A 24,766-nucleotide genomic window follows, 5' to 3' on the forward strand; every position below is an offset into this window, starting at 1 on the left:
GCCCTTCATCAAAACATTTCCTCCCGCTAGACGACGAAAAAAATAGATCAAACCCCTGCCACTGGCCTTTCTTCTTTGCATTCATTAACTTATCCTTCTTTCCCTCTAACCTCAACTTCATCTTCTTTACCCCTTCCCCCCCGCTCCCCAACTATCACCATTCTTTTGAGGCTGGCGCCTCAAGTTCCTCTACTTACCGTACCTGTTTGTTGCTTGTTGCTGGGGCCAAGTCAAGGTACACTACACACTAAGCAGCTACTGCATACAATAGGCGGCTGCCCGTGACCACCATTCGCATTTCCTCCTCCTGTTTCAGCTCGCTCGCTCCTATCGTAAAAACTCAAAACAACAATCTTCACTTCGCATCGCCATCAATATTCACCCAACGAGTATTGATTAGGATCCCGACAGTGCTGAGCACCTACGGGAGCATAACTATTCATCATGGCGTACAATGGCCGTGACCAGGAGTATGGAGGCCATGCCCTCCAGGACCTTCCTGCTGGCAGTAGCGTAAGTACCTACCTATTCACAACCGCCTCGCTTTGTTCGATGCCCCAACCCCAATGACAAAATCTAATTCCGCCTTCAGCAGTACCATCTTCCCCCTCAAGAGAATGATGAGGAGCAGGGCCGTGGCCTTTTGAACTCGGGCTACGAACAAGATCGACTCGGCGCCCGAACTCCTCCCGACCGCCCTGTCTCTGCTTACAGTCTTACTGAGTCCTATGCCCCTGGTGCTTCGTCCGCCATGCCCGGCCAGGGACCTACTGGATATGGCGACACTGGTGGCAGCTTCGGCCAGTTTGGAAACCTGGATGCCAATGCTCCTTTCCCTCGCCCCGACTCTGCCTTTGATCCTGAGGACAGCTGGGTTGAGCGTCAGCAGCAGCCCCAGATGGGTGGTGGCGGCGGCCTTGGTCGTTCAAAGACCCGAAAGATCAAGCTGGTTCAGGGTTCAGTCCTGAGCATTGATTACCCCGTTCCCAGTGCCATCAAGAACGCTGTTCAGCCTCAATACCGTGATGCCGAGAGTGGCACTGAGGAATTCCACAAGATGCGATACACCGCTGCCACATGTGATCCCAACGACTTCACCCTCAAGAACGGTTACGATTTGCGGCCTCGCATGTACAACCGACACACTGAGCTGCTTATTGCCATTACATACTATAACGAAGACAAGGTTCTGCTTGCCCGAACCCTGCATCACACTATGCAGAACATCCGCGATATCGTCAACCTGAAGAAGTCGACTTTCTGGAACAAGGGTGGCCCTGCTTGGCAGAAGATCGTTGTCTGCTTGGTTTTCGACGGTATTGATAAGGCTGACAAGAACACCCTTGATGTACTTGCCACCGTAGGTGTTTACCAGGATGGTGTCATCAAGAAGGATGTCGACGGCAAGGAGACCGTTGCCCACATCTTCGAATACACCTCCCAACTTTCCGTCACCCCCAACCAGCAGCTCATCCGACCTACAAACGAGGGTTCCCAGAACCTGCCACCAGTTCAGATGATCTTCTGTTTGAAGCAGAAGAACACCAAGAAGATCAACTCTCATCGATGGTTGTTCAACGCCTTCGGTCGTATCCTGAACCCTGAGGTGTGTATTCTGCTTGATGCGGGTACCAAGCCCAGTCCCCGATCGCTCCTTGCTCTTTGGGAGGGTTTCTACAACGACAAGGATCTTGGTGGTGCTTGTGGTGAAATTCACGCCATGTTGGGTAAGGGCGGCAAGAAGCTGTTCAACCCCCTCGTTGCTGTCCAGAACTTCGAGTACAAGATCTCCAACATTCTCGACAAGCCTCTTGAGTCATCTTTCGGTTACGTTAGTGTGTTGCCCGGTGCCTTCTCTGCTTATCGATTCCGTGCGATCATGGGTCGTCCTCTGGAGCAATATTTCCATGGTGATCATACTTTGTCTAAGATGCTTGGTAAGAAGGGTATCGACGGTATGAACATTTTCAAGAAGAACATGTTCTTGGCTGAGGATCGTATTCTGTGTTTCGAGCTGGTCGCCAAGGCTGGCCAGAAGTGGCATTTGTCTTATATCAAGGCTGCCAAGGGTGAAACCGATGTTCCCGAAGGTGCCGCTGAATTCATCAGTCAGCGTCGTCGTTGGCTCAACGGTTCGTTCGCTGCCACTCTGTACTCGCTGATGCACTTCGGTCGAATGTACAAGTCGGGTCATAACATCATCCGCATGTTCTTCCTTCACATTCAGCTCATCTACACGACTCTCAACACTATGTTTGCTTGGTTCTCTCTCGGTTCTTACTGGCTTACAACATCCGTCATTATGGATCTTGTGGGTAAACCTAATGCTACCTCTGGAGTTCACGCTTGGCCATTCGGTGACACAGGTACTCCCATCGTCAACGCTCTGCTCCAATACCTCTACCTGGCCTTTGTTATGCTCCAGTTCATTCTGGCTCTGGGTAACAGACCCAAGGGTTCAAAGTTTACTTATATCGCTTCGTTCATGGTCTTCGGTCTCATCCAGGGTTACATCCTGGTTCTGTCCGCTTACCTGGTCGTTCGTGCTTTTGACACACCTATTGGAGACCAGATCTCGTTTGCTTCGACCGACGCTTTCCTGAACAGTTTCTTCGGTGGTTCAAGCGCTGGTGGTGTTATTCTGGTCGCTCTTATTACCATTTACGGATTGAACTTTATTGCCTCATTCATGTACCTCGACCCTTGGCACATGTTCCACTCCTTCCCTTACTACCTGGTTCTCATGTCAACTTACATCAACATTCTCATGGTCTACGCGTTCAACAACTGGCACGATGTTTCTTGGGGTACCAAGGGTTCCGACAAGGCCGAGGCACTTCCCTCTGCCCACGTCACCAAGGGAGAGAAGAACGAGGTTGTCGTCGAGGAAGTCGAGAAGGAGCAGGAGGATATTGACAGTCAGTTTGAGCAAACAGTCCGCCGTGCTCTTGCTCCTTTCAAGGAAGAGGAGGAGGTCGAGAAGGCCGATGTCGAGGATGGTTACAAGTCTTTCCGAACTGGTCTCGTCGTCTGCTGGTTGTTTGGAAACATTCTTCTCATTGTTTGCATTACCAGCACCAACTTTGATAACCTTGGATGGGGTGTAAGTTTTCTATTCTTACCAAGTATTGCACTGATCACTAACAACTCCACAGGAACCTGCCACAGAACGAAAGGCGCATTACTTCCAGTTCCTTCTGTACGCTACTGCCGTGCTCTCGCTTGTTCGTTTCTTCGGTTTCTTGTGGTTCCTCGGCAGGACTGGTATCATGTGCTGTTTCTCAAGAAATTAAGCGGCGTCCGTATCTGCGCATGTTGCATTCGACACTCTCTCCTTTTCTGGAGAGGCCAACTACGAAAAAGTATTGGCACTTGTCACGTTAGACAAGCTGGATTTTTGTATCGGATACCTTTGTTATGTAACGTACGCTGGGTTTTGAGTATTTAATGGAGGCACATCAACAAAAGAGCACATTTGGAGTGAAGGTATTCGGGGGCGGTCATAGATACGCGCAGGTGTATTCTCTATTTAGTCTTTTTCAGATTGGCATCTACCCCTGAGGGTTTATGACGCATTTGAATGATATGATTTTTGTAAATATCAAGAAACGAGCTTTGTCCTGAACGAAGACATGTTTGATTTTGTCATCCCGAGTGACCTGTTGAGCTGGTCAGGTCTGATGTGTTACTTTATTGGTACCGCGTAAACCTCGGTGGGGTTCGGGGATCTTTAGGCACTCTGGCTGCCTTACGCTGTGCTATCTTATCAAGCATCATCACCTTTTCTACTAAGCACGTCTAGACCCTTCCTTGAACTCCGACCAACGCTCTCACGACTAACATTTTAGACTTCCGCAGCGCACTCCCTTTCAGACTACTTTCCCTTTCGATTTGCCAACAGTTACGAGAGTTGGCAGTTTGTCTTCTGTTGTTTTATCCAAGCTCTCCAGCAACGCATACGACACAGCCCACCTTGGGCCCCCACGTTCATAATGTTGAAGATATGGTCTATGGTAAGCGGCCCGTCGACTGTCGTTTCGCGGCTGGACACTGATGCTTGTGTATAGAAAAAGGAGCAGAAGGATGCGGAAAATGCTGAAGGTCAAGCTTCTGGTGGCAAGAAGAAGAAGGTGACCGCTGCTCAGTTGCGCGTGCAAAAGGGTATGGCCCAGTACATCTTGACGTCGAGACTGAGAAACGGCTAACAAAGGCTATTACAGATCTTTCAGAACTTTCCCTCGGCTCGACGATGAAAACAGAGTTCCCCGACCCTGACGATATCCTCAACTTTGTCCTCACAATTGACCCCGACGAGGGCATGTACCGAAGCGGTCGATTCACATTCGACTTTGCCATTAACCAGAACTTCCCACACGAACCTCCCAAGGTTCGATGCCGAGAAAAGATTTACCATCCCAACATCGACCTTGAGGGCAAGGTGTGCCTAAACATTCTGCGAGAGGACTGGAAGCCTGTGTTGAACTTGAACGCAGTGATTGTTGGCCTACAGGTATGGGAACCCCAAGAAGCAAAGCCCCGGATGCCATACACCAGCATGTGGGAAAAGCCAAGGTATACAAAGTCTGGGGTAGCATGACTAATGTGGTTGCAGTTCCTTTTCCTTGAACCAAACGCATCGGACCCGCTGAACAAGGAGGCAGCTGAGGACCTACGAAACAACCGGGAAGGCTTCAAGCGCAATGTGAGGACTGCTATGGGTGGCGGAGTGGTTAAGGGCACGAATTACGACAGGGTCCTCAAATAGAGAGAGCGAGCAGCAACCACATTTTCGAGATGAACACCTACGGAGGCAAATAACCTAATCAGGGATTTTGAGATGAATGAACGACTCTAGCGAGCGTTTTGGTACAGCGAACGACAAGCGTCAGAGACGAAAGAGCACCAAGTGGCGTCCTATGGGTCTATAATCTGGAGCAGGCTTTGCTTGTCATCCCCACGGCGTTCTGTGTATGGCTTGATGAGGGGTGTGTCTGCTGAGGATCTTACCGAGGCGGGGTAGAGTTGGAGATATATATACAGATAAATTTGACCGCCTCAAGCTACGGAGATTATACACTTCTACACGTGCTGGCGAGTTTGTTGGTCAAGGTTGAGGGTTGCTCCTACGGCTCTCCATTGGCCACTGAGATGAACGGTTGCCGCGGATCAACGGTTGGACGTACCTGAATGGCTTGTCATGGCATCTCGTCAAGGGACGTGGAGTGGATAGAACATAGTAGAGTCCCCGAGTTGAGCCTCAAATCTTGGGGTAACGGAAAGCTGAGCTATGGATGACATGGGGGACGATATTATTCAACCATCATGCTAAATCTTGGACAAGACAGTTAGTTGTTTATTTTCTTTGCCTCCAACTTGGAGTCCCAAGCTTTCTGGCATCTTCTTGACGGTCAAGGCCAAGAGTCCGTAATCCGGAGTAAGTGGAGATTCGAAGAGTCAAACTTGAGGCAGATCTAGACTCTGTCTGACGTGCTGTCTGTTATCCTGACCGGAGTACGAAATGAGGCCCCGATATGCAGTTCGATCAAGGGACAGGACCCCGACTGCGGTGGCTCTGCCGTTGCCTCCCGTGGGTATGGTTGAAATCTAGAGGCTCTCATTGGATGAGGCGCCTGTATCGGCCGTGAGGTTTGGCTGTCGGACCATGTGCGGCTTATTCGGGGACGCTAGAGGTTCTCCGGGAGGCAGAAGGGGTCCGCTTTTATGCTACCCCGTCTACTGTGCAGCTGGGATAGCTCGAGATGGTGCGGGCGAGAGTCGTGCTTCGTTTTGCCACGCAATTACTCTCTGATTTAGGGTTTGTGCGTACGGTGAGGAATTGTTTGATATGCAGACTTGTGTGAGACGAGTCAATTGGGTCAATTGAGGCCATATCGTCTCTTTTACGAGTCTCATCTGTCTGGCGGTCAAAATGGCCGCTGACGAGAGAAAAGCCATCTCCCTCTCTGTGTGGTTGAACAAAATACATTATGTCACTGCTAATTGGCCGAGAACCAACCTCTCATCACTAAATGACTGTGAAATCGTTCATTTCTCCAAGTTCTAGGTATCAAAGGTACCCACAACCCCCCCAGACCCAGACACCAAACCCCCGCTGTTCAGCGTAGAGGGCCCACTTCACATACGTACAAGCCGAAATCGGTCCTAGTCCATTCCCCTCCAAAAATTACCTACCTATGAACAGCTCGACCAACCTGTTCACTCGCTCACTACTTAACCTTTGCTCTCGCCATTGCAATTGACTTCTTTCTCCTTCTCTCCATCCTTCTTCTCAGACACTCTCCCCTCAATCTCAGAGCCCTCCCTCCCTCCACATCATCACAATGGCTTCTCGCAACCTCTCCAAGGCCCTCCGTGGCCCTGCCCGCCAGCTGGCTTCGGCTCCCCGTGTTCAGCAGCGAACTTTTGTATCTGCTGCTCGCGCTGCTGTCCGTGCCGGTGCTGTTGCCCGACCCGTTGCTTCTGGTCCTATCCAGCAGCAGATCCGTGGTGTCAAGACCATGGACTTTGCCGGCCACAAGGAGGACGTCTATGGTAAGTTCCAACTCTAATTCCAACCTAACCCCTCAGTTTATGGGGCATTGAATGCACATACTGACTCGTACACCACAGAGCGTGCCGACTGGCCCCAAGAGAAGCTCCTTGAGTACTTCAAGAACGACACTCTGGCCCTCATTGGTTACGGCTCTCAGGGTCACGGCCAGGGTCTTAACCTCCGTGACAACGGCCTCAACGTTATTGTTGGTGTCCGAAAGAACGGAAAGTCCTGGAAGGACGCTGAGCAGGATGGCTGGGTTGCCGGCAAGAACCTGTTCGATGTCGACGAGGCCATCGGCCGTGGTACCATTGTCATGAACCTTCTCTCCGATGCTGCCCAGTCTGAGACCTGGCCCGCCATCAAGCCCCAGCTCGTCAAGGGCAAGGTACGCACAATCCTACACTCATGATCGACCAAGGCACCCCTCTAACACATTTCCCTCACAGACCCTTTACTTCTCCCACGGTTTCTCCCCCGTCTTCAAGGACCTCACCAAGGTCGAGGTTCCCACCGACATCGACGTCATCCTCTGTGCCCCCAAGGGCTCTGGCCGAACCGTCCGATCCCTCTTCCGTGAGGGCCGTGGTATCAACTCCTCTTTCGCCGTCTACCAGGACGTCACTGGCAAGGCTGAGGAGAAGGCCATCGCTCTTGGTGTCGCCATCGGCTCCGGCTACCTCTACAAGACCACCTTTGAGAAGGAGGTCTACTCCGACCTCTACGGTGAGCGTGGCTGCCTCATGGGTGGTATCCACGGTATGTTCCTTGCCCAGTACGAGGTTCTCCGTGAGCGTGGCCACTCCCCCAGCGAGGCCTTCAACGAGACCGTCGAGGAGGCTACCCAGTCCCTCTACCCTCTCATCGGTGCCAACGGCATGGACTGGATGTACGAGGCTTGCTCCACCACTGCCCGTCGTGGTGCCATCGACTGGAGCCCCAAGTTCAAGGATGCTCTGAAGCCCGTCTTCAACTCCCTCTACGACGCCGTCAAGGATGGTTCCGAGACCAAGCGATCTCTCGAGTACAACAGCCAGCCTGACTACCGTGAGAAGTACGAGGCCGAGATGAAGGAGATCCGCGAGCTCGAGATCTGGCGCGCCGGCAAGGCTGTCCGCAGCCTCCGACCCGAGAACCAGAAGTAAACCAGTTAATGATGTTGAAATGATGAATTTGTGAGCGGGAAAGGATATGTCTGGGAACGGCTTTTTCTTATTATGAACCATGAACTTTTTGTACTTTTTTAAAAAATTCCTGGGCTCTGGGGATCTGGATTGATCCAAAAGTTGATATCAGGCTGGCAGCCAAACGAATACCATTTTTATTTGAAAGTTAAACATTGTTTCTATGAATTGGGAAGTGACGAATGCAATGAACAGTATCGAAGAGAAACATATTGTTGCAGTGTTGATTTTTACTGTTAAGCTCATATCTCTACTAAGATCGAATGAGTAACACATTCATGGAAGAGAAACGGATACCACTACATTATTGCATACCGTATTCTTGCATTCTATGAGTTAGGGTTGCTCGTTGATGAGACATCTAATTGATTCTTTACTGTTCCATTGAGTCTTGATGTCTACCTAATAGTTAGTTAATCGCGCCTTTAACATGACAAGCACCACAAAATATCCTGGGCGGCAAAACTCGCATACCAAAATAGGAAGTCTAGAGTGTAGCCAAGTGCCGAGCGGGCCCGAGATCGCTCGTTATAAGAACATTAGAGACTCTTTATATATCGCCTCATACTCTATCCTTGGTGTACAAAACACGTACTTGCAACTTCATCCTAACGATTACTGCATTGTGAAGAAATATTCTATCATGGCAGACATCTCTAAAACTCCTCCTCTGACTCGTGACTCAGTCATTGAGGCTCACAAACTCATCGGCCAATACGTCCACTATACGCCAGTTCTCACCAACCGGACCATCACAGAACTTGCCTCAACCCCTCGTACAGCAGAGGAACTTGAGGGAACTCGCTATGCTGGAAGAACACCCGCCCGACCGGTGTTGAGACTCTGGTTCAAGTGTGAGAATATGCAGCGCATAGGCGCTTTCAAAGCTAGAGGCGCTTTTCATGCTGTTGAGAGATTAAAGCAGGAACCTGGATGGTTGGAAGGAGGGGGTAAAGAGAAGGGCGTTGTCACGCATAGTTCTGGTAAGAAATCTCACATATGTGATGATCAAGAGTATTGATTGACTGTTGTAGGGAATCATGCCCAGGCGTTAGCCCTTGCTGCTCGTGAGAGTGGCATCAATGCTCATATCGTCATGCCTGAGATCTCCAACCCCAAGAAGATCGCCGGCACAAAAGGCTATGGTGCTCGCGTGATTTTCAGCGGAAGCACATCAACTGAACGTGAAGCCATGGCTGAAAAGGTAATTGCCGAAACAGGTGCTCGCCTTATCCCACCTTATGACCACCCAGATATCATGCTTGGTCAAGGAACTATGGGATTGGAGTTCCAGCAGCAAGTCGCCGAGTTGATGACGACTGATGCTGTGGTTGATGGCCAACGAAAACTGTTTCGTGCACCTTCGACTGGGAGGGACAATGAGGCACCACGTACAAAGAAGGAAAAGCCAGGCTTGAATGCCATCATGACACCGCTGGGTGGAGGTGGCATGCTCTCGGGTGTAGCTCTCAGTTGCGAGGGCACTGGAATCCGCGTCTTTGGATCGGAGCCATCCTTTGAAGGAGCTGATGATGGCAAGCGTGGATACGAGTCAGGTTCTCGAATCACAGCAGTCAAGACTCTTACCGTTGCCGACGGACTGCGCACTCCTGTAGGGGCCCATCCTTGGTCGGTCATCTACGAACGTCGTTTGGTGTCAGGCATATACAGTGTCACCGAAGATGAGATCCTGTCAGCTATGAAGCTGGTATTTGAGCGATTCAAGCTCGTCGTTGAGCCCAGTGCTTGCGTTCCGCTGGCCGTGGCGCTGTACGATGAAGATTTTAGATCCATGGTTGAGAAGGAGGCTGGAGAAGAGGGATGGGATCTCGGCTTGGTGTTTAGCGGTGGTAATGTTGGTCTTGATGCTATTGGCAAGCTCTTTGCGTAGAGTAAGAAGAGCAATGATTTGTGATAAACGCGATATTTTGAATATATTATGAATGTTTTACTCATTCGATCTTTTTAAAGATATGAGTTTAACAGTATTGAATACATTATGGTTGTATTTATTATTCATGAACTTGAAATGATACTATGTAAAGATATTGCCATTTTGATATCTTCATCTTGTTACTGTGTCTTTACTGACCCAGGGCCTTATCCATGGCCTTCCTCCACTTGGTCGCATTCTTTCTCAGTAGAAAGATACATATATAACTAATAATCAGACAGCATATGCAGAGAGTCGTGAATACCCACCCAGTACCTATGGCATTGATCCATGGGGCAGCAACAATAGCCCCGGTACAACTGAGTGTATTACGAACAAAGTTGTTAACTGCGACGCCCGAAGAACTTCTTTTGCGAATGAGCTCTGTAAGCATGGTTGTGGCAACAGACTGAGTAGAGTTAGTGGAAGTTGTAGCACAAAGATGAGGGCTGTCTTACAAAAACAAGCATGGATGAAATTCCAAATAAGAAGAGGGCGACACATGGCACCGCGGGATGTAAGCCGTATCGAAGGACCCAACCAAACATTAGCAATGCGAGTGGGTACATGGTTGTCATAACCCAAGCGTTCTCCCTCATACGATCTTCAGGGAGATATATCAACTTCCCGTCTTCGTCATAACGACCAGCTTTACGGGCTTCTCTGGCCATAATCTTGTCGATCCAACGCCCTCCAGATAAGGAGCCAACGATGTAACCCAAACCTCCGGGGATATACATGAGGCCTATAGAAAGCTGACCAAAGTTGTACGGTTCGCGGGAGAACTTTTGCTGGATGGCAATGTTAACAACATAGAGAGATCCGAAAGCAATAGCAGCAAGGAGTACTGTGATGAGAACAGGCGGGAAGCGAAGATAGAGAAGTACTCCAAGAGGATCGATGAGGAATCTTCGTGCAGACTTGGCGAAATTTCTGGTCTTGATTTTTGCAGAATCCATGGTACGCATTCGACTGAGCTCTTGAGTGTCTGCGGTCGGCAAGACAGCTTCAGGTTTACGTTGCAACGTCTCTGGAAGAAAGAAGAGAATCATGAGAAGCACGACAAGACCGTAGATGGCGAGAAACCACATAGTTGCCTGCCACCCGATCTCCTGTGTCAGCGCACCGCCAACAACGGGGGCTATCATGGGTCCCAGCAGAGGACCGAGGTAGAAGATACTCATGGCTCTTCCGCGCTCAAACACTTCGAACATGTCGGCTATGGAACCTGCGCCTGTGGAGTGGGCGCTTGCTGAGGCGCCGCCGGCACACATGCGGAAGATGATGAGCATGGTGATGTTCTTGCTGATGGCTGAGAGGATGGAAAAGATGACAAAGAGACTGAAAGAGATGAGATAGATAGTCCGACGACCGAATTCTTCGGAGAAGGAGGACCACCAAAGCGGGAAGATGGCCATGGAGATCATGTAGAGAGCGACTGAAAGATTGGTGATTGTCTCGGTAGTGTTGAACTCGTCAACCAGGATAGGAAGAGCAGCTTGTTTGCTTTGTTAGTCTTTTGTGTATCTGTAGATAAGACCAAGACTTACGATATACAACAGTAGATCCTAGGGGGGCAGCAGCAGTAGCCAAAGCAACAATGGCAGTGAGGCACCATTTCGTTGAGTTCTTGTAGTCAGGAGGATACTCAATCTCTGGAACCAAAGTGAACCTCGCAAGCAGACCACGTCTTTGTGACCTGGGAACGACAGAACGAGTTTTGGATTGCGCAGAAGAAGCTCTAGACTGAGCACGCTTAACAGACGGTCGAGTATCTATATGGCCCAGGGGTTCGCCTAGCATAACAGGTTCGATGGTGTCTTGTTGAACATGATGTTCGGATTTACTAGAGGTTGATCCAGAGGTAGGAGGGCGTTGGGATTCCTCATCTGGTCCGAGGCTGGTCTTTTCATCCCCATTGTCAACCTCTTTCTTATCCTCCCGCCTTTTCTCTTGTTCGGATTCAGACTTCATGATAGTAGAATCGGCCGGCTCCGAAGATGTGGATACACTTCGGAGGCCGTTTTCGGAGTAGAAAGAAGAGAATGTAATGTTACAAGTTGATAAATTTCTTTCACATTGAAGAGAAAAAAGAAAAACAGAGAGAAGCCCGATTTGTAATTGGTGTTGTTTTCCCACCCTTGACAAAATGGAGGCCAAGAGTCAGTCCCCTTGAACAGGACCGGACCGGGGGGTGTTATACTCGGAAGAATGAACCCGCTGCAGGACAAACTGCAACATATTTCGGCCTCAAAAGTGCCTTTGGGCGATGCCGACTTTTGCGAAAAGATATGGGACTAAACCAGACTCAGATCCCCCGCCTTCAAGATGACCAATTACTAGTTGCAGGAGGTTGCCGAAGATGGTAAGTATGGGGTTTGTTACAGGACTTAACACGGAGATAGTGATGTGACTTAGTCTTGTCTTGACATGGCTGTTTTGGGATTAATCTACTAATAGCAAGTTCCAAATGTTGTCTTGTCTAATTGTTTGACCCTGAGACTTGCTGAGAGTTTCAAGTATATATAGATGATAGTAACTGGGGTTGAAGTGTTTAAGAAACATATCTGAGTTCTAATAGCCAACCCCAAGTCAGTATCCATCTCATCAATTGGTTCCCCCAGGAACTTAGTTAACCGAGCCAGTCTTTATCAATCAATTGATAGAGCAAGGTTTCTGACTCGTAAATACTCGATAGAGTTATTCGTATACTGTAACTAGATAGTTGTAGTATGAGAGGCTTAAACTGACCAATTGCGCTTTTGCAAATGATTATCAACACATCGACAACATATCGACAAGTCAAGAATCAATGACTTGTGACCACACCGATATCTCAATAATTATCATGTCAACCCATGTTTTGCTTAAAGTTGTTTCAACCACCAAATGCCAACCCTACAACAAACCAAACAAAACTCAACACACGCAGCAAAACAAAAAAAGAAATCACCACCATCAAAAGAAAGGTCTCGGAGGGAGTCGAACCCTCGCTGGCGGAATCAGAATCCGCAGTCATAACCGTTAGACCACGAAACCAGTTATAACCGTAAGACTTGAGTTTGTGACGACCAGATTTGGTTATTTCGATTATGTTGGTATCATGGGTATGTGACACGATATGATTGTGACTGACGGGACTGGGTTGAGAGTGTATATACATTGATGTTCAGACATGTGAATAAAGAAGTAGACTGCTTCTGTGTCTTAATTGGTAGGATAAGCTTATGCAGTCCCCCTATGGCTAATAATGGCGGGGTGCATATCCTGCAACTGTACTCCAAGACATGTCAGGCGGGGCAAACTGAACCACCAAAAGCTACAGACTTATTAGCCAGACCAAGTTAAACCTCATCTGAGTCACCTTCACTTTCACTTCACGACCCCCAACACATTCACCTTCATATCTCATTCAATTGTCGATAAAATGTCTCTTACAAATGCCTCTCCAGAGGCTGTTGCCAGCGCCGCAAAGACAGCATCCTTCACTCTCGCCACTCTCCCGGCATCGGAGCGTAACAATGCCCTCGAAGCCATTCACGCTGCTCTGACAGCCTCAAAAGACGACATCCTTGCTGCCAACGCAAAAGATCTTGAGCTTGCGAAAAAGGCTGCCGCTGAGGGAGGTCTCAGTCAAGCTCTTGTCTCGCGATTGGATTTGGGGAAGAAGGGAAAATGGGAGGATATGCTCAAGGGAATCTTGGATGTGAGGGATCTCAACGACCCTGGTATGTTGAACCCCGAGTGAGATTTTTTACAAGAATTATGAAGCTAACGGCGATTCACTTATCAGTTGGCCAAATCCAGATGAGAACAAAGCTTGATGATGATCTCATGATGGAGCGTGTCTCATGCCCCATTGGTGTTCTTCTCATCATCTTCGAGGCCCGTCCCGAGGTCATCGCCAACATTGCTTCACTTGCCATCAAGTCTGGCAACGCTGCCATTCTCAAGGGTAAAACCACCTCTTACAAATGCCTTCGCATCAGAAATTAACTCTTATCACAGGCGGAAAGGAATCCACAGAATCCTTCGTCGCCATCTCAAAGGTCATCTCATCAGCCCTCGAGACCACAAAGGTCCCCAACTCAGCCATCCAGCTCGTCACAACCCGCGATGCCATCGCCGAGCTTCTCGCCCAGGACCGCTACATTGACCTTGTCATTCCCCGCGGCTCAAATGAGCTGGTCCGCTACATCAAAGAGTCTACCAAGATTCCCGTCCTTGGCCACGCCGATGGTCTCTGCCACATCTACCTGACGGCTTCGGCCGACAAGGAAAAGGCCATCACTGCCATTGTTGATTCCAAGACTAGCTACCCCGCTGCCTGCAACGCCGTCGAGACTCTTCTTGTGCAAGAGTCCGCTCTAAACTCTGTCTTCCCCGGTGTTGCTTCCGCTCTTGCTGCCAAGGGCGTTTCCCTCCGCGTTGACGAAGCCAGCAAGGCTGCCATTACCTCTCTGTCATTAGAAGGTGTCCAGGATGCCACCACTCAAGACTACGATACCGAGCATCTCTCTCTTACTATTGGTGTTAAGACTGTCTCCTCCATTGATGAGGCCATCACTCACATCAACACTCACGGCTCACACCACACCGATGCCATCATGACTTCTGATTCTGCCGAGGCTGAGCGTTTCATGAACGAGGTTGACTCTGCTGGTGTGTACTGGAACGCTGCCACTCGTCTTGCCGATGGTATGCGATATGGCTTCGGCACCGAGGTCGGTATCAGCACAAACAAGATTCACTCTCGTGGTCCTGTCGGTCTTGATGGTCTCACCATCTACAAGTACAAGATCAGGGGCGATTATCAAGCAACAGCCGACTATGGAGATGGCGAAGGAAAGAAACCTTGGAAGCACGAGAAGTTGTCCCTCTGAACGACCATTTGCAAAAAGATGGACGGTGCAAGTCAAGGCGTTGGTATAAAAGTGTATCAGATATCTCAATAGTAGGGTGCCTAGTGGGTAGCAGAAAAGTTGGCCTCGTAAGTCTTAGAGTATAGAAATAAGTAGTCTAAGAAGCATAGTCCAAGTGGCATAAGCTGCCCTAATCATTTTGTCTCTTATGCTTCTAGCGGCCAATTTTTCTAATACCCCAAGGGCCGCCTCGGCCACGGTTTCAATCCATTTCTATTGTGGAATCTCTGTTTTATTCCACTGTTTGTCTCATTATTCTATGTCATATGAATGGCCTAATGAATGGATTACTCATTCGATCTTTGATGAATGGCCTAATAATGAATCTCTATCGGTCCGGCCTCGCAAAAGTTATAGTAATAAACCTCCATACACCCCCAGAGCTTTACAGCGAGGTGTTCTCGTACTGCTTGATCAGCTCGGCAAGCTTGGTGCCTTCAGACTTGAAATCCAAGGGCGTCACGCTCATAACCTGGTATCGTATCCTAAAAAATTGTTAGTTTCTGAAATAAAACAAATCTTGTGCGGCTTACCTTTGAGCCTCGCCAAAGTTATCCATTTTTGCTCTGCATCGGAATGTGAACTTCTTGCAGTTAGCTTCCTCAAAGGCCGCTGTAAGCTTGGTGTCGTCGTTCTCCTTCAGCTCCATCATCTCGTCAGCTGTTCGGCCCATGACTTGTCGGCCAAAATCGTCGAAGCCGGTGAGCCATTGGTGGCTGGTGTGATCGGCAACGTTCAGTGAGAGAACGTATCGGTACTCAGGCTTCTCGTGAGAAAGGTTGCACTTCTCGCATTGCCATGTGCCATCAGGCATCTGTGTAACCTTCTTGTTGCAGCCCTGGGATAAACAAGCGGCATAGCAAAAGTTCTCCTGCTTGACGAAAACGATAGTGGCCTTGATTGTGTAGTAGGCCTGGTCGTCCATGCCAAGGTTTTCGTCCTTGACTTGCGCAATGGTCTTCAAGTCCTCCTTTCGTCCAGTAGCACTACCCACAGACGCCATGTTCTGGTGAGTGGCAAATGTGTCTGTTCGACCAGCAGAGTCGTACCAGCCCTTCAGCCTGTGAGCATCAGGAATATCGGGATCGACAGTCATTGTGCCGGAAGAAAGAAGACTGAGACTCTTTCCACCGAAGTCAGACACCTTGGTACCCTTGAAAGCCACGACAGACTCGGGAGCGGCGTCGAAAGAATTGGCGTTCTTGCCCCAGATGGTGACACGAACTGAAAAGCCGGTGTCGTCCACGAGGGTCAATTCTCGCTTTTGGAACGGTCGTCCGTCCTTCTTGGATGTGATATCTCCAATCTCGCCGACCTCCTTCAGCACACCAATAACATCGACGGTGTTGTCCTTCTCCACACTCTGAAGTTCTTGAATCGAACAGAAATTGAACCTCACCTGAGGAACGTTGGTCTGATCCTCTGCCTTTTCAACAACGGTATCGCGCTCGAACGTGAGCTCATAATCGTTGGGAAGGTTGGAAAACTGCTTCTTAGCCAATTGTACTCGGCAAGGGGTAGAGATATAATAGACGGAGCCTTCCTGCAGTTGGTCGTAGAGAGCATCGCACTGGTCGTTGAAACCGGTGGCCTTGATCTCACCGCTCTCATCGAGCAGATTGACACTGAAAAGTTTACCCTCTCCAGTGGCCTTGTGCCATGTCTTGATGTCGGATTTAGCGGTGACTCGGGCCTTGATAGTCCACTTGTGTGCGAAAGGCGACAGACCCTCGATAGGGTAGATGTTACTACCAGCGTGCATGGCGGGTCTTGAGGGCATCGACTGTTGCTGTTGTTGGAATTGCTGAGGCTGTGTCTTTGACTCCTCCTTCTTGACACCATAGAAATCGCCACCAGCAATGGCGCTCTCCTGGCCAGCTGGCTTTGCGTCAAAGGCAGACGGTTCACCAATCTTCTCTTGGATACCTAAAGATTCGATGACTTCGATGTCGAGGATAACGAGAATGCTACTTGTGGTTAGAGGCGGTCGAGGATATTTCGGACAGATACATACTTCTTGCCCTTCAGGTTGTTGGGTGTATATTGCTTGATTCGTGCAAAGCAGCCACGAACCAGCTTGTTATCGTGAACGACGTGGTTGGCCTGGGTGGCAAGCATAGTCTGAACGTAGTGCTGGCCATCGCTCATGACAAGTCGGAAGCGGTCTCCTCCTTGGGCTGAAGGAGCCATCTGCTTGACCTGAAGGCATTGGAGAACTGGTACGGGGAAGAGCTTGGTGGCCTTGTCGGGATCGTTAAAGATCACGCTGTGCAAAGATTAGCAAGTGAAGGGAGAAAGCGGAATAGAAAGAGGAATACATACTCAAGGGCGCCTTGTGATAGCGCTTCTGCTGCGGACATTTTTGCTGTAGTTATGCTTCGTTCTTGTGAGATGGTGAGTATGTTTGAAGCGGATACTTTCTTTAGGCAGCTCTGTTGGAGAGGTGATGAACAAGAGAGAACTAGACGCGTTCAGCGCGTTGAGTGGAACGCGCTGGTGGCAAGAAATCGCGGGGTCACTTACGTAAAGGTGTAGCAGTTGATGGAAGGTACGGTTGGGTCCTTCCAGGCAGAAATACACTATAAATTGTTTTTAAACCGCTATATTAGTAGTTATAGAGGAGCCTCTGAATTATACTCGTTGGTCACTCATCCTGTCGGACCAACGAGTATTTCATCCTTCCCAGGTAAATAATGGATGTTTTTTGCACAATTTCAATATGACGGCTGCTGCAGCAAAGCAAAGGTTCTTGCACATCCAACAGAGGAGAATTGAGACTGCAAGCATGAAATAAATATTATCTGCAATTACCTTAATTCGATTACTGCTGTCTCTTCATTTTAATCAGTGGCTTTTACTGTATGGTCTATTATAAGCCGTTTCGTCTTGGTGAAGCTATTTCGTCCCAACTACCAACAAACTAGCGCTTCGAATTGGAGCATAAATAGAATAAAAGAACTTAACTGAGAGACAAAATCTATCAATTGAGCCCGAGGATGTGTTATTATCTCCTACTATATTCTATTGTATCGAGATGTATTGCAGCATATGGAAGCCTCCTGTCCTTGTTCCTGGATCGAGTTTCCCCTCCAACATGACATGACGTCGAGTGTTGAATTCCAGCTTACCTGCAACTAACCAACTACGTTACTTGCGCACGCCAAGCTGCCCCTCCACATGCAACAGGCAACATCATCCTCCCTTGTCTCCAACTCACAGCAATCCAGCACAGAACAAGAAACAATAAATCACCACAAGCTTCACAAAATGGCTGACGCTGAAAATGCTACCCGCGCGCCCGAGAGCGACGCCCAGGAAACTCTTGCGGCCAGCGACAACATCCAAGCTCCAGCTCCGGCTCCGGCTGTTGCAGGCGAGCATTGTGTATCTGACAGACCAACTCGTACGCAACGTCCTTGAACAATAAGCGTCTCACCCACTAACAGTTACAGCTTCTGGTCAGTCATCTACTGGAGAGATCATCAAGCTCAACGATGTTGATGTGCGCATACCAACAAGCTACTCCCAAGCTCCAAACTGATCCTCCCTTGATTAGGTCTACATCTCGAAACCAACCGACTACCCCCATGCGCCATCACGACTCCTGCTCCTCCTGACGGGCGGCACCGGCATCAAGTCTATAAACAACCAAATCCAGGCTGACAGATTCGCCTCAGAGGGCTACCTCGTCCTCATGCCTGACCTGTTCGCTGGTGACACGGCTCCTGGCTCGACAGCTATTGCAGACGACTCTACATCCATCCTTGAACAATTCAAGCTCAAGGCCGTCGAGGTTACAAAGTCATTCCTTATCGACATGTGGCTCGCTCGCGTCACAGGCGAAAAGGTCATGCCTATCCTGCACAAGGTCATTGATGCGGCCAAGGAGCAATACGCCGATGCGATCAAGCAGGGCGATGGTATCTACGCTGCTGGATACTGCGTTGGTGCGCGATTCGTGCTCCTGCTCGCAAAGAAGACAAATACTACCGAAGGCGATGCCGAGAGTGGTGGTGTCAAGAATGGGCCATACATCAAGGCTGGCGCTTTGGCACATGCTGCTTCAGTCGTTCCTGATGACTTTAAGGACATTAGCGCTCCCATCAGTTTGGTTTGCGTAGAGAACGACCCTCTTTTCCCCGAAGAGGTGCGGATAGGCGGAGAAGACAGTTTGTCCGACGCCAATGTTGAGCACGAGGTTCAGGTTTATCCTGGAGTTCCTCATGGTAAGCAAATCCATGTTATAAATACCATGAAGACAAACTAACAGCCGTCGCAGGATTCGCTGTTGTTGGCGAGTACCAGGATCAGTCCATCAAGGATGCACAAGCCACTGCCTACGACCAGATGCTCAACTGGCTAAAGGCTCACTAAACAAAATATGATACCTTTACTTTGGAAATATGCAAGCGTTCAGATCGTTCAGATAAGATTTTCTGTTTAGCACGATTCCAGTGATGGAGTACGTAGCCAGTATGATCCATTTGTCACTTATGGTCTTTAATTTGACATCAAATATTAAGTGATATGCTGTCGTTCTTTTTTCACATGTTCCATGACAGGGTGAAGTCAATTTATATTCAATCGTTTCCTTTCGAGCTTGCAGCTTAGTCCCAGAGGTCGTTGTCTAAGAAATAGTGCATATAATCTTGCCCAAGTTCTTGGCGTCTTCCATATGCTTATGAGCTTCCTGGATCTGCTCCCAAGGGAAGACCTCATCCACAAATATCTTGAGGTTGCCGCTCTCAAACTCAGGGATATACTTCTCCAATCGATCTCGTAGCTCGCCCTGGTACTCCTCATCCCGGCTTCTGAGTGTGCTACCTTCGATGCGAAGGCGCTTGAACAGGATCTGGGAAATATCAGCGTCGGGAACCTTTGCACCGCTGAGCGTTCCTAGGAGAACCATGCGCCCATCTCGCGCGGCAACGTCCAGGTTCTTCTGGAAGTAGTTTCCACCAACAAAGTCAACGATGTAATCGACGCCCTTGCCTCCCGTAGCCTTCTTGATCTCTTCTGCCCAGTCCTGAGTCTTGTAGTTAAAGGCAGCTGTTGCTCCGAGTTTGGAGGTGATAAAGTCGAGCTTGTCCTGAGAACCAGCTGTGGCGTAGACCGCAGAGGCTCCGGCAACGCGGGACAGCTGGATACCAGCAACCGACACTCCAGAAGCACCGGCATGCCACAGGATAGATTTGCCCTTGGTAAAGCCGAGGACAAGATGCAAAGCCTGGGTTGCTGTAATCCAAGCCTCTGGCACACCAGCACAAGTGGTAAAGTCAATGGAGGAGGGCTTGTGAAGCAACATACGAGTGCTGACCGCAATGTACTCGGCATAGGCACCACCATAGGCTAGACCAAAGACCTCATCACCTTCTGTAAAAGCGCCATGGTCACCAGGTCCAAAGGACTCGATGATGCCGCTGAATTCGACACCCAGCGTCTTGGGTGCTTGAGGTGGAAGCGGGTAAAAACCTCGACGCTGGATTATGTCCATGCGGTTAATTCCAAAGGCCTTGATCTTGACAATAGCCTGACCTTCGGCAGCAGAAGGCTTGGGCGTCTTGTCATTGATGAAGAGGGCATCACGCTCGCCAGTGCCGCCTCGGATATCTGTGAGGTGGGGTATGGTTAGATATAGTAACGAATGGATGTTGCGTCTTCGTACCAACTGCCTTGATGTAATCAGTCATTTTTTGTCTTAGATGTAAGTTCAAACTGTTCCAAGTCTGGTAGTGTCGTTGATGAAAACAAATGCATAGTCAAGTCAGAAGTTCCTTTTAAGAGTTACATTGCTTGATCTGAGGCAATGACGCACATTACTAATACAGTAATCTCACAGACGTCAATAGAAGCACTAGAAACAAACGTCGCGAGATCTGTATTCTCAACCGAGGTCCCGTCGGAGAAAATCTCCATAAAAAGAGACGGGTCGACTTGCCATGAGCAAGGCATCTGAAATATTCATAAGGGGGTATGAAGAAGAGACGGTAGTTGAAAGCAGTCAATAAGACCGACGAATGCAGCTATTATGTACACTCAGAGTGGGTTGATACTTGTTCAGAAACCGAAAAAAGGTTGCGAGAAGGAACTGATCTTCGACTGGAGTCGAAGGAAATAGATATTTTGGTTGCCGTTTGGTGGTAATAACTTGGGCAGACTCAGACTCAGACTCATTCGAGACATACGTGGCATTGGCCTTAATCATCAACCCACAGAGACATTGAAATGTTTGCAAATACAGGAAAGTCATCCTATGAGGGGAAGAACTAAATATAAACAATAGACAGTAAACTCAATCCAGGACTTCACGTCATGAGTGATGGTTTGGCGGTGATGAGACACAACCTGCTGAGCAACCAAGAGAATAATGCCAAGCTTGAGAGTCATCGAGGACGCCAAACAGCGAAACCAATTTGAGTTGCCAAGATGAAATGAATATAAAGTCGACGTCGGCAGGATAACATGGCAAGCAGTATTCGACAACGCTTCTTGAAATCAACTCTTCTCTTATCAGTCGGACTACCGAATTAGACCATCTCAAGAACGGTCAAGGACCAGCAATGATCAGCAACCACCACGCTCCAGTACCGCAAGGGTTGGAGATTAACCATGGCGTTGGTTGCAGACTTAGTTCCATGCTGGCAAATTGAGCAGCCCAAATATAGACCGAGTCATCGGGTTGGAATTAGAATCGCCACTTAAGAAACGGCGAGTTTGGTTCTAGCAGAAGCACCGGCTCGAGATAATGAGTGGGCCTGGTAAATGAGGTTGTTCTTGGTTGTCTGGTCGCCGAACGAACAACATTTCAACACCGTCGCGTCAATATAAGTAAATAACCCAATCTCGAGAAATTGTTCACTTGCAGAACCAGTCAGGATGTTTGACATGCAAGGATGTCAATGCGGCCAAGGGAGGCGTGAAACGGTCAGAACAATATATCTGCAATTACATGGGTGATTTGGCACCCATCACCATGGTGGAAATGAAATCCGGGAACGGTGCCGTAGTCAGACCTTTGCGAGCAACCATTAACCGCGCAGGATCGAGTGGCTAAAAGGTTTATCGCCAACCCCCGGAGATAAATTAACAATTTTGAGTTGACCCTGGTGTATCGAACATACTTGATAAGCTCCCACGCCTAACAGTGAGTGTGAGCGGAACAGAAACTTTGCATATTGGATTGGAAAGTTGTACAAAGCATTAACGAATCCAGAAGCTCAAGAGTAGGCCATTTGATGGGATATTCAATGGTTAAAGCTCCCTGTTGCCGTTGATTTAGGATAAAACACTTCATATATGAAGATATTAAGAACGTGATCGTTTGCCAAGCATTCGCTACCTCCATGATTATCCCCTCGGATCGCATCGATCAAAACCCTTGACATGGTTGAACAGGTAGGAAGGAAGCGGCCAAAAGCTTGTCAGCGACCATTTGAAGAACTAGTACGGAGTATTTGAGGACCTCCGGCAACTGCAGCATCTCACTTTGCGTGGACTTTGAAACTGGAAATGGGTCAATTTTGCTAGAACCGTGGGCCAACAATAGCGCCGGATGGTGAGAGCTAAGACGAGACAAGAAGTTGAAAAAACAAAATGAGAGAGAGCCCCGCGCCCCGTAGTGAAAAATCAACAATATGGGGAAGATATACGAGGTGTGGTAAGGCCTGCCACCGATCCATTCTAGATAGAATGGCCTGGTTCCTATGTTGAAGTGATTCAATGGTGGGTTTGTGTGTAGATGCGCACACGCCAAGAGAACTGACCATGAATCAGCACATGGGAGAGATAAGGCTGTGGTAGTCGTAGATCCTTCAGTTGCCTTGTAGGTAAAATGTGTGTCCTAGCGGCCGTGGAGGAAATTATGGAGGGTAGCATCCAGCGACCCGAACTGTCGAGTTGCGTTATCAATGGGTTTGCAATCAAACTTTTGAGAGCGATGGGTATGGCCTCTTCATCGGAGCAGCATTTGACAAGGGAACCGGCCCGGGCAAGTATCAGAATCATGACTCCTTGACTAGCCACAAGTCAGAAGCGACCGTTCTGAATCATTTAGAGTCGATACTACCACGGAAGACCCTGAAAAGGAAAGTCAACAGAAATCCATCTCCATTTGCCAACTCAGAAACTGCTCCACCTCAAAAAACAACGTTAAGAGAAAAGGAAAGTTGCTGCCGGTAGCCGATATCACCATTCGTTCGCCTTATTTTTCCACCAAGCCCTGCGTGACTCAAATGAACTGCATTGTCGAGCTGTCGGTGTGGCGTTGGCCCACGCCATGCGCTGCATATTCATCCATGTTTATGTTCCATGATACGGATACAGTGAGCGACAGCTCTGTTTAGCAGCTCACTGTTCCGCTTTTTCAGTTTAGCAGACCGCCTCTAGCTTGCTCCCCTATCCCCTGCTTCCTATGCATGCCGTGATGGATCGGTTTGGGTATTGAGTATCGTGGACAAAGGCCCGCCAATCACCAGTCGAGGCTGCACGGTTCCTTTCGGACTGTATCCAATGACTGCCGGGGAGCAATCAGAGAGTTAGCCATTTGTTGCCTGCCCAGCCGTTGCTGTATGATACAGAGCAAAGTGATTTCTAGGCTCGCTAGGTATCTCGTTCGGGCCTGGTCAGATCATGGTTAGCATGACTGTCTGATTGACCAGAAAAAGGCAAACAACTAGTTGACTATCTGTGGCAATCAGCACCAGGGTCAGTGATCATCCATGTGCTTATCCTGTCACCAACGAGCATCAAGAACCAAAGCTGCAGCTGTTAATGAGCACAAGATAAAAGACATAGAGACGGTGATTGGCGGGAGAAGGAGGTTGTCTGGAACCACCAAAAAAATAAGGGATTGGCGGGCAGACAGCGGGAAGAGATTTGTTCCTGCATTAGCGTTGCATTCTGCCAGGGCAGCGCCTGCCACCAACCAGTCAGCGAGACCCAGAAAAGGAAGCTGCAGACCACCTAAAATTTTGGGTGGTTTGGTCGTACCTTCCATTTCGTTCATTGGATATTACCCGCTGCACAGTGCCACAGGAACCGGGTGGCTGCCTCGCATCCACGCGACGAGCCGTCGCTCTTGGTTTCTCATTTGGTCTTGTTCCTGCAGGGACGACATCAGGCCTTAGCCTCAAGATCGTCCAAAGACGCGCAATCATATGCTCGAAGGATTATCGATCGATCACTAAAGTCCTTCCAAAAATCTTGGCTTTGACTGATGTCCGTTTCGTTGCCAATGGCTTTATTGTTCCTTCAGGTCGCATCGTCGGGGCCATCGTGGTTATATTATATTGTAGCTAAAGTGGCCCAGGATTTGGAAACATATCTTTGCTAAATGGACACTAATGCGACTGCTACTCTGAATGTTCCTCTCCTAATCTTTCATCCTATTCATATCCCGTTGCTTCGGTACCTGTGTCCCTGATTATGGGACCAAGTCCCAGCTCTGAATCAGATCCCACATGGAACGTCGGTCCGCCTCGGTTCGTCCGATAGATACCAATTATAGCACCACTAAATCTCTCTCCTTGGACATTTATTCAACAGAATTTGCCTTCTTACTCGCAATATCGCCCGTTATTATGCGTTTATCTTCCGCGTAATACAGGTGAGAGCAATCTCGGCCTTCAAATTGGAGGCAAATATGTACAGCGGCTAGATAGCTGTGCATGTAACACACAATACGGCACGGTACCTGCATCAGCTATTCCGTTCGGATCAAGTTGTGTTACATTCAGGTCATTCTAGTCTCTTTTTTTAGTCCTGTCTCGGTTTTGATACCGTTCAGAGTCTAAGATTCTTCTTCCACCCCCACAACAGCATGAAGCAAAGTGGAAGGGCCTCCTCCCCACACACGCTGAGGCTAGCCCGCACTAGCATCCCCTTTTCCCATTTCGTTCATCCAACATCAACGTCCGGTCTGCTTAGAACACAGGGGTTGGGACCACTGCTAATTCGGGATTGTGTTAAGCAGTTTGTACTGTAACTGAACTGACTGATGAGTGTGTTTCTTGAGAAGCATGTTCTGAAGGTGCGCTCGGTAGAGTTGCGGTATCCGTATACATTCAAGCTTAACATTAACCATGAGCTTTCGCGATGCTGATTGCCTTGGGTAGATACGATCTCCAACTATTGAACTTAATAACAGAGTGAATAATAGCAGGTTCTCGAGAATAAC

At 48.8% G+C, this 24,766-nt stretch overlaps 9 protein-coding genes and 1 non-coding gene across 10 annotated transcripts; 6 read left to right on the plus strand and 4 right to left on the minus strand.

Annotated features, from left to right (window-relative positions):
- The first annotated feature begins 97 nt into the window (after positions 1 to 97).
- Positions 98 to 3,636, plus strand: FGSG_10116 (chitin synthase 1). Its single transcript, XM_011320752.1, has 3 exons — positions 98 to 513; positions 593 to 3,103; positions 3,156 to 3,636. Exons 1-3 carry the CDS (start codon positions 445 to 447, stop codon positions 3,291 to 3,293), a joined length of 2,718 nt encoding a protein of 905 aa, XP_011319054.1. The 5' UTR covers positions 98 to 444; the 3' UTR covers positions 3,294 to 3,636.
- A 183-nt stretch (positions 3,637 to 3,819) lies between these two features.
- On the plus strand, positions 3,820 to 5,034 carry FGSG_10117 (NEDD8-conjugating enzyme Ubc12). Its single transcript, XM_011320753.1, has 4 exons — positions 3,820 to 4,013; positions 4,068 to 4,161; positions 4,221 to 4,510; positions 4,613 to 5,034. Exons 1-4 carry the CDS (start codon positions 3,993 to 3,995, stop codon positions 4,763 to 4,765), a joined length of 558 nt encoding a protein of 185 aa, XP_011319055.1. The 5' UTR covers positions 3,820 to 3,992; the 3' UTR covers positions 4,766 to 5,034.
- Positions 5,035 to 6,267: 1,233 nt separating this feature from the next.
- FGSG_10118 (ketol-acid reductoisomerase) lies at positions 6,268 to 7,910 on the plus strand. The gene is made up of 3 exons (XM_011320754.1): positions 6,268 to 6,552; positions 6,631 to 6,941; positions 7,003 to 7,910. The coding sequence occupies exons 1-3, from the start codon at positions 6,342 to 6,344 to the stop codon at positions 7,696 to 7,698; spliced, it is 1,218 nt and encodes a 405-aa protein (XP_011319056.1). The 5' UTR covers positions 6,268 to 6,341; the 3' UTR covers positions 7,699 to 7,910.
- A 470-nt stretch (positions 7,911 to 8,380) lies between these two features.
- FGSG_10119 (uncharacterized protein) lies at positions 8,381 to 9,640 on the plus strand (the record flags this gene model as incomplete). The annotated part of the gene is made up of 2 exons (XM_011320755.1): positions 8,381 to 8,720; positions 8,772 to 9,640. The coding sequence occupies 2 exons, from the start codon at positions 8,381 to 8,383 to the stop codon at positions 9,626 to 9,628; spliced, it is 1,197 nt and encodes a 398-aa protein (XP_011319057.1). The 3' UTR covers positions 9,629 to 9,640.
- A 181-nt stretch (positions 9,641 to 9,821) lies between these two features.
- Positions 9,822 to 11,644, minus strand: FGSG_10120 (uncharacterized protein; the record flags this gene model as incomplete). The annotated part of the gene is made up of 4 exons (XM_011320756.1): positions 9,822 to 9,897; positions 9,940 to 10,079; positions 10,129 to 11,168; positions 11,221 to 11,644. 4 exons carry the CDS (start codon positions 11,642 to 11,644, stop codon positions 9,822 to 9,824), a joined length of 1,680 nt encoding a protein of 559 aa, XP_011319058.1.
- Positions 11,645 to 12,637: 993 nt separating this feature from the next.
- FGSG_20744 lies at positions 12,638 to 12,709 on the minus strand. Its single transcript has one exon. It is a non-coding gene; the product is annotated as a tRNA-Gln (tRNA).
- Positions 12,710 to 13,097: 388 nt separating this feature from the next.
- Positions 13,098 to 14,724, plus strand: FGSG_10121 (gamma-glutamyl phosphate reductase; the record flags this gene model as incomplete). The annotated part of the gene is made up of 3 exons (XM_011320757.1): positions 13,098 to 13,398; positions 13,464 to 13,625; positions 13,679 to 14,724. 3 exons carry the CDS (start codon positions 13,098 to 13,100, stop codon positions 14,551 to 14,553), a joined length of 1,338 nt encoding a protein of 445 aa, XP_011319059.1. The 3' UTR covers positions 14,554 to 14,724.
- A 97-nt stretch (positions 14,725 to 14,821) lies between these two features.
- Positions 14,822 to 17,003, minus strand: FGSG_10122 (uncharacterized protein). The gene is made up of 4 exons (XM_011320758.1): positions 16,915 to 17,003; positions 16,607 to 16,858; positions 15,126 to 16,559; positions 14,822 to 15,077 (listed from the first exon to the last, which is right to left on the minus strand). The coding sequence occupies exons 2-4, from the start codon at positions 16,708 to 16,710 to the stop codon at positions 14,978 to 14,980; spliced, it is 1,638 nt and encodes a 545-aa protein (XP_011319060.1). The 5' UTR covers positions 16,711 to 16,858; positions 16,915 to 17,003; the 3' UTR covers positions 14,822 to 14,977.
- Positions 17,004 to 17,722: 719 nt separating this feature from the next.
- FGSG_10123 (uncharacterized protein) lies at positions 17,723 to 19,199 on the plus strand. Its single transcript, XM_011320759.1, has 4 exons — positions 17,723 to 17,995; positions 18,045 to 18,094; positions 18,149 to 18,818; positions 18,872 to 19,199. Exons 1-4 carry the CDS (start codon positions 17,860 to 17,862, stop codon positions 18,964 to 18,966), a joined length of 951 nt encoding a protein of 316 aa, XP_011319061.1. The 5' UTR covers positions 17,723 to 17,859; the 3' UTR covers positions 18,967 to 19,199.
- A 20-nt stretch (positions 19,200 to 19,219) lies between these two features.
- Positions 19,220 to 20,282, minus strand: FGSG_10124 (uncharacterized protein; the record flags this gene model as incomplete). The annotated part of the gene is made up of 2 exons (XM_011320760.1): positions 19,220 to 20,202; positions 20,258 to 20,282. 2 exons carry the CDS (start codon positions 20,280 to 20,282, stop codon positions 19,220 to 19,222), a joined length of 1,008 nt encoding a protein of 335 aa, XP_011319062.1.
- Between the last annotated feature and the right edge of the window lie 4,484 nt (positions 20,283 to 24,766).

This window comes from Fusarium graminearum, chromosome 1, assembly GCF_000240135.3.
Source record: "Fusarium graminearum PH-1 chromosome 1, whole genome shotgun sequence".
NCBI classification, from domain to species: domain Eukaryota; kingdom Fungi; phylum Ascomycota; class Sordariomycetes; order Hypocreales; family Nectriaceae; genus Fusarium; species Fusarium graminearum.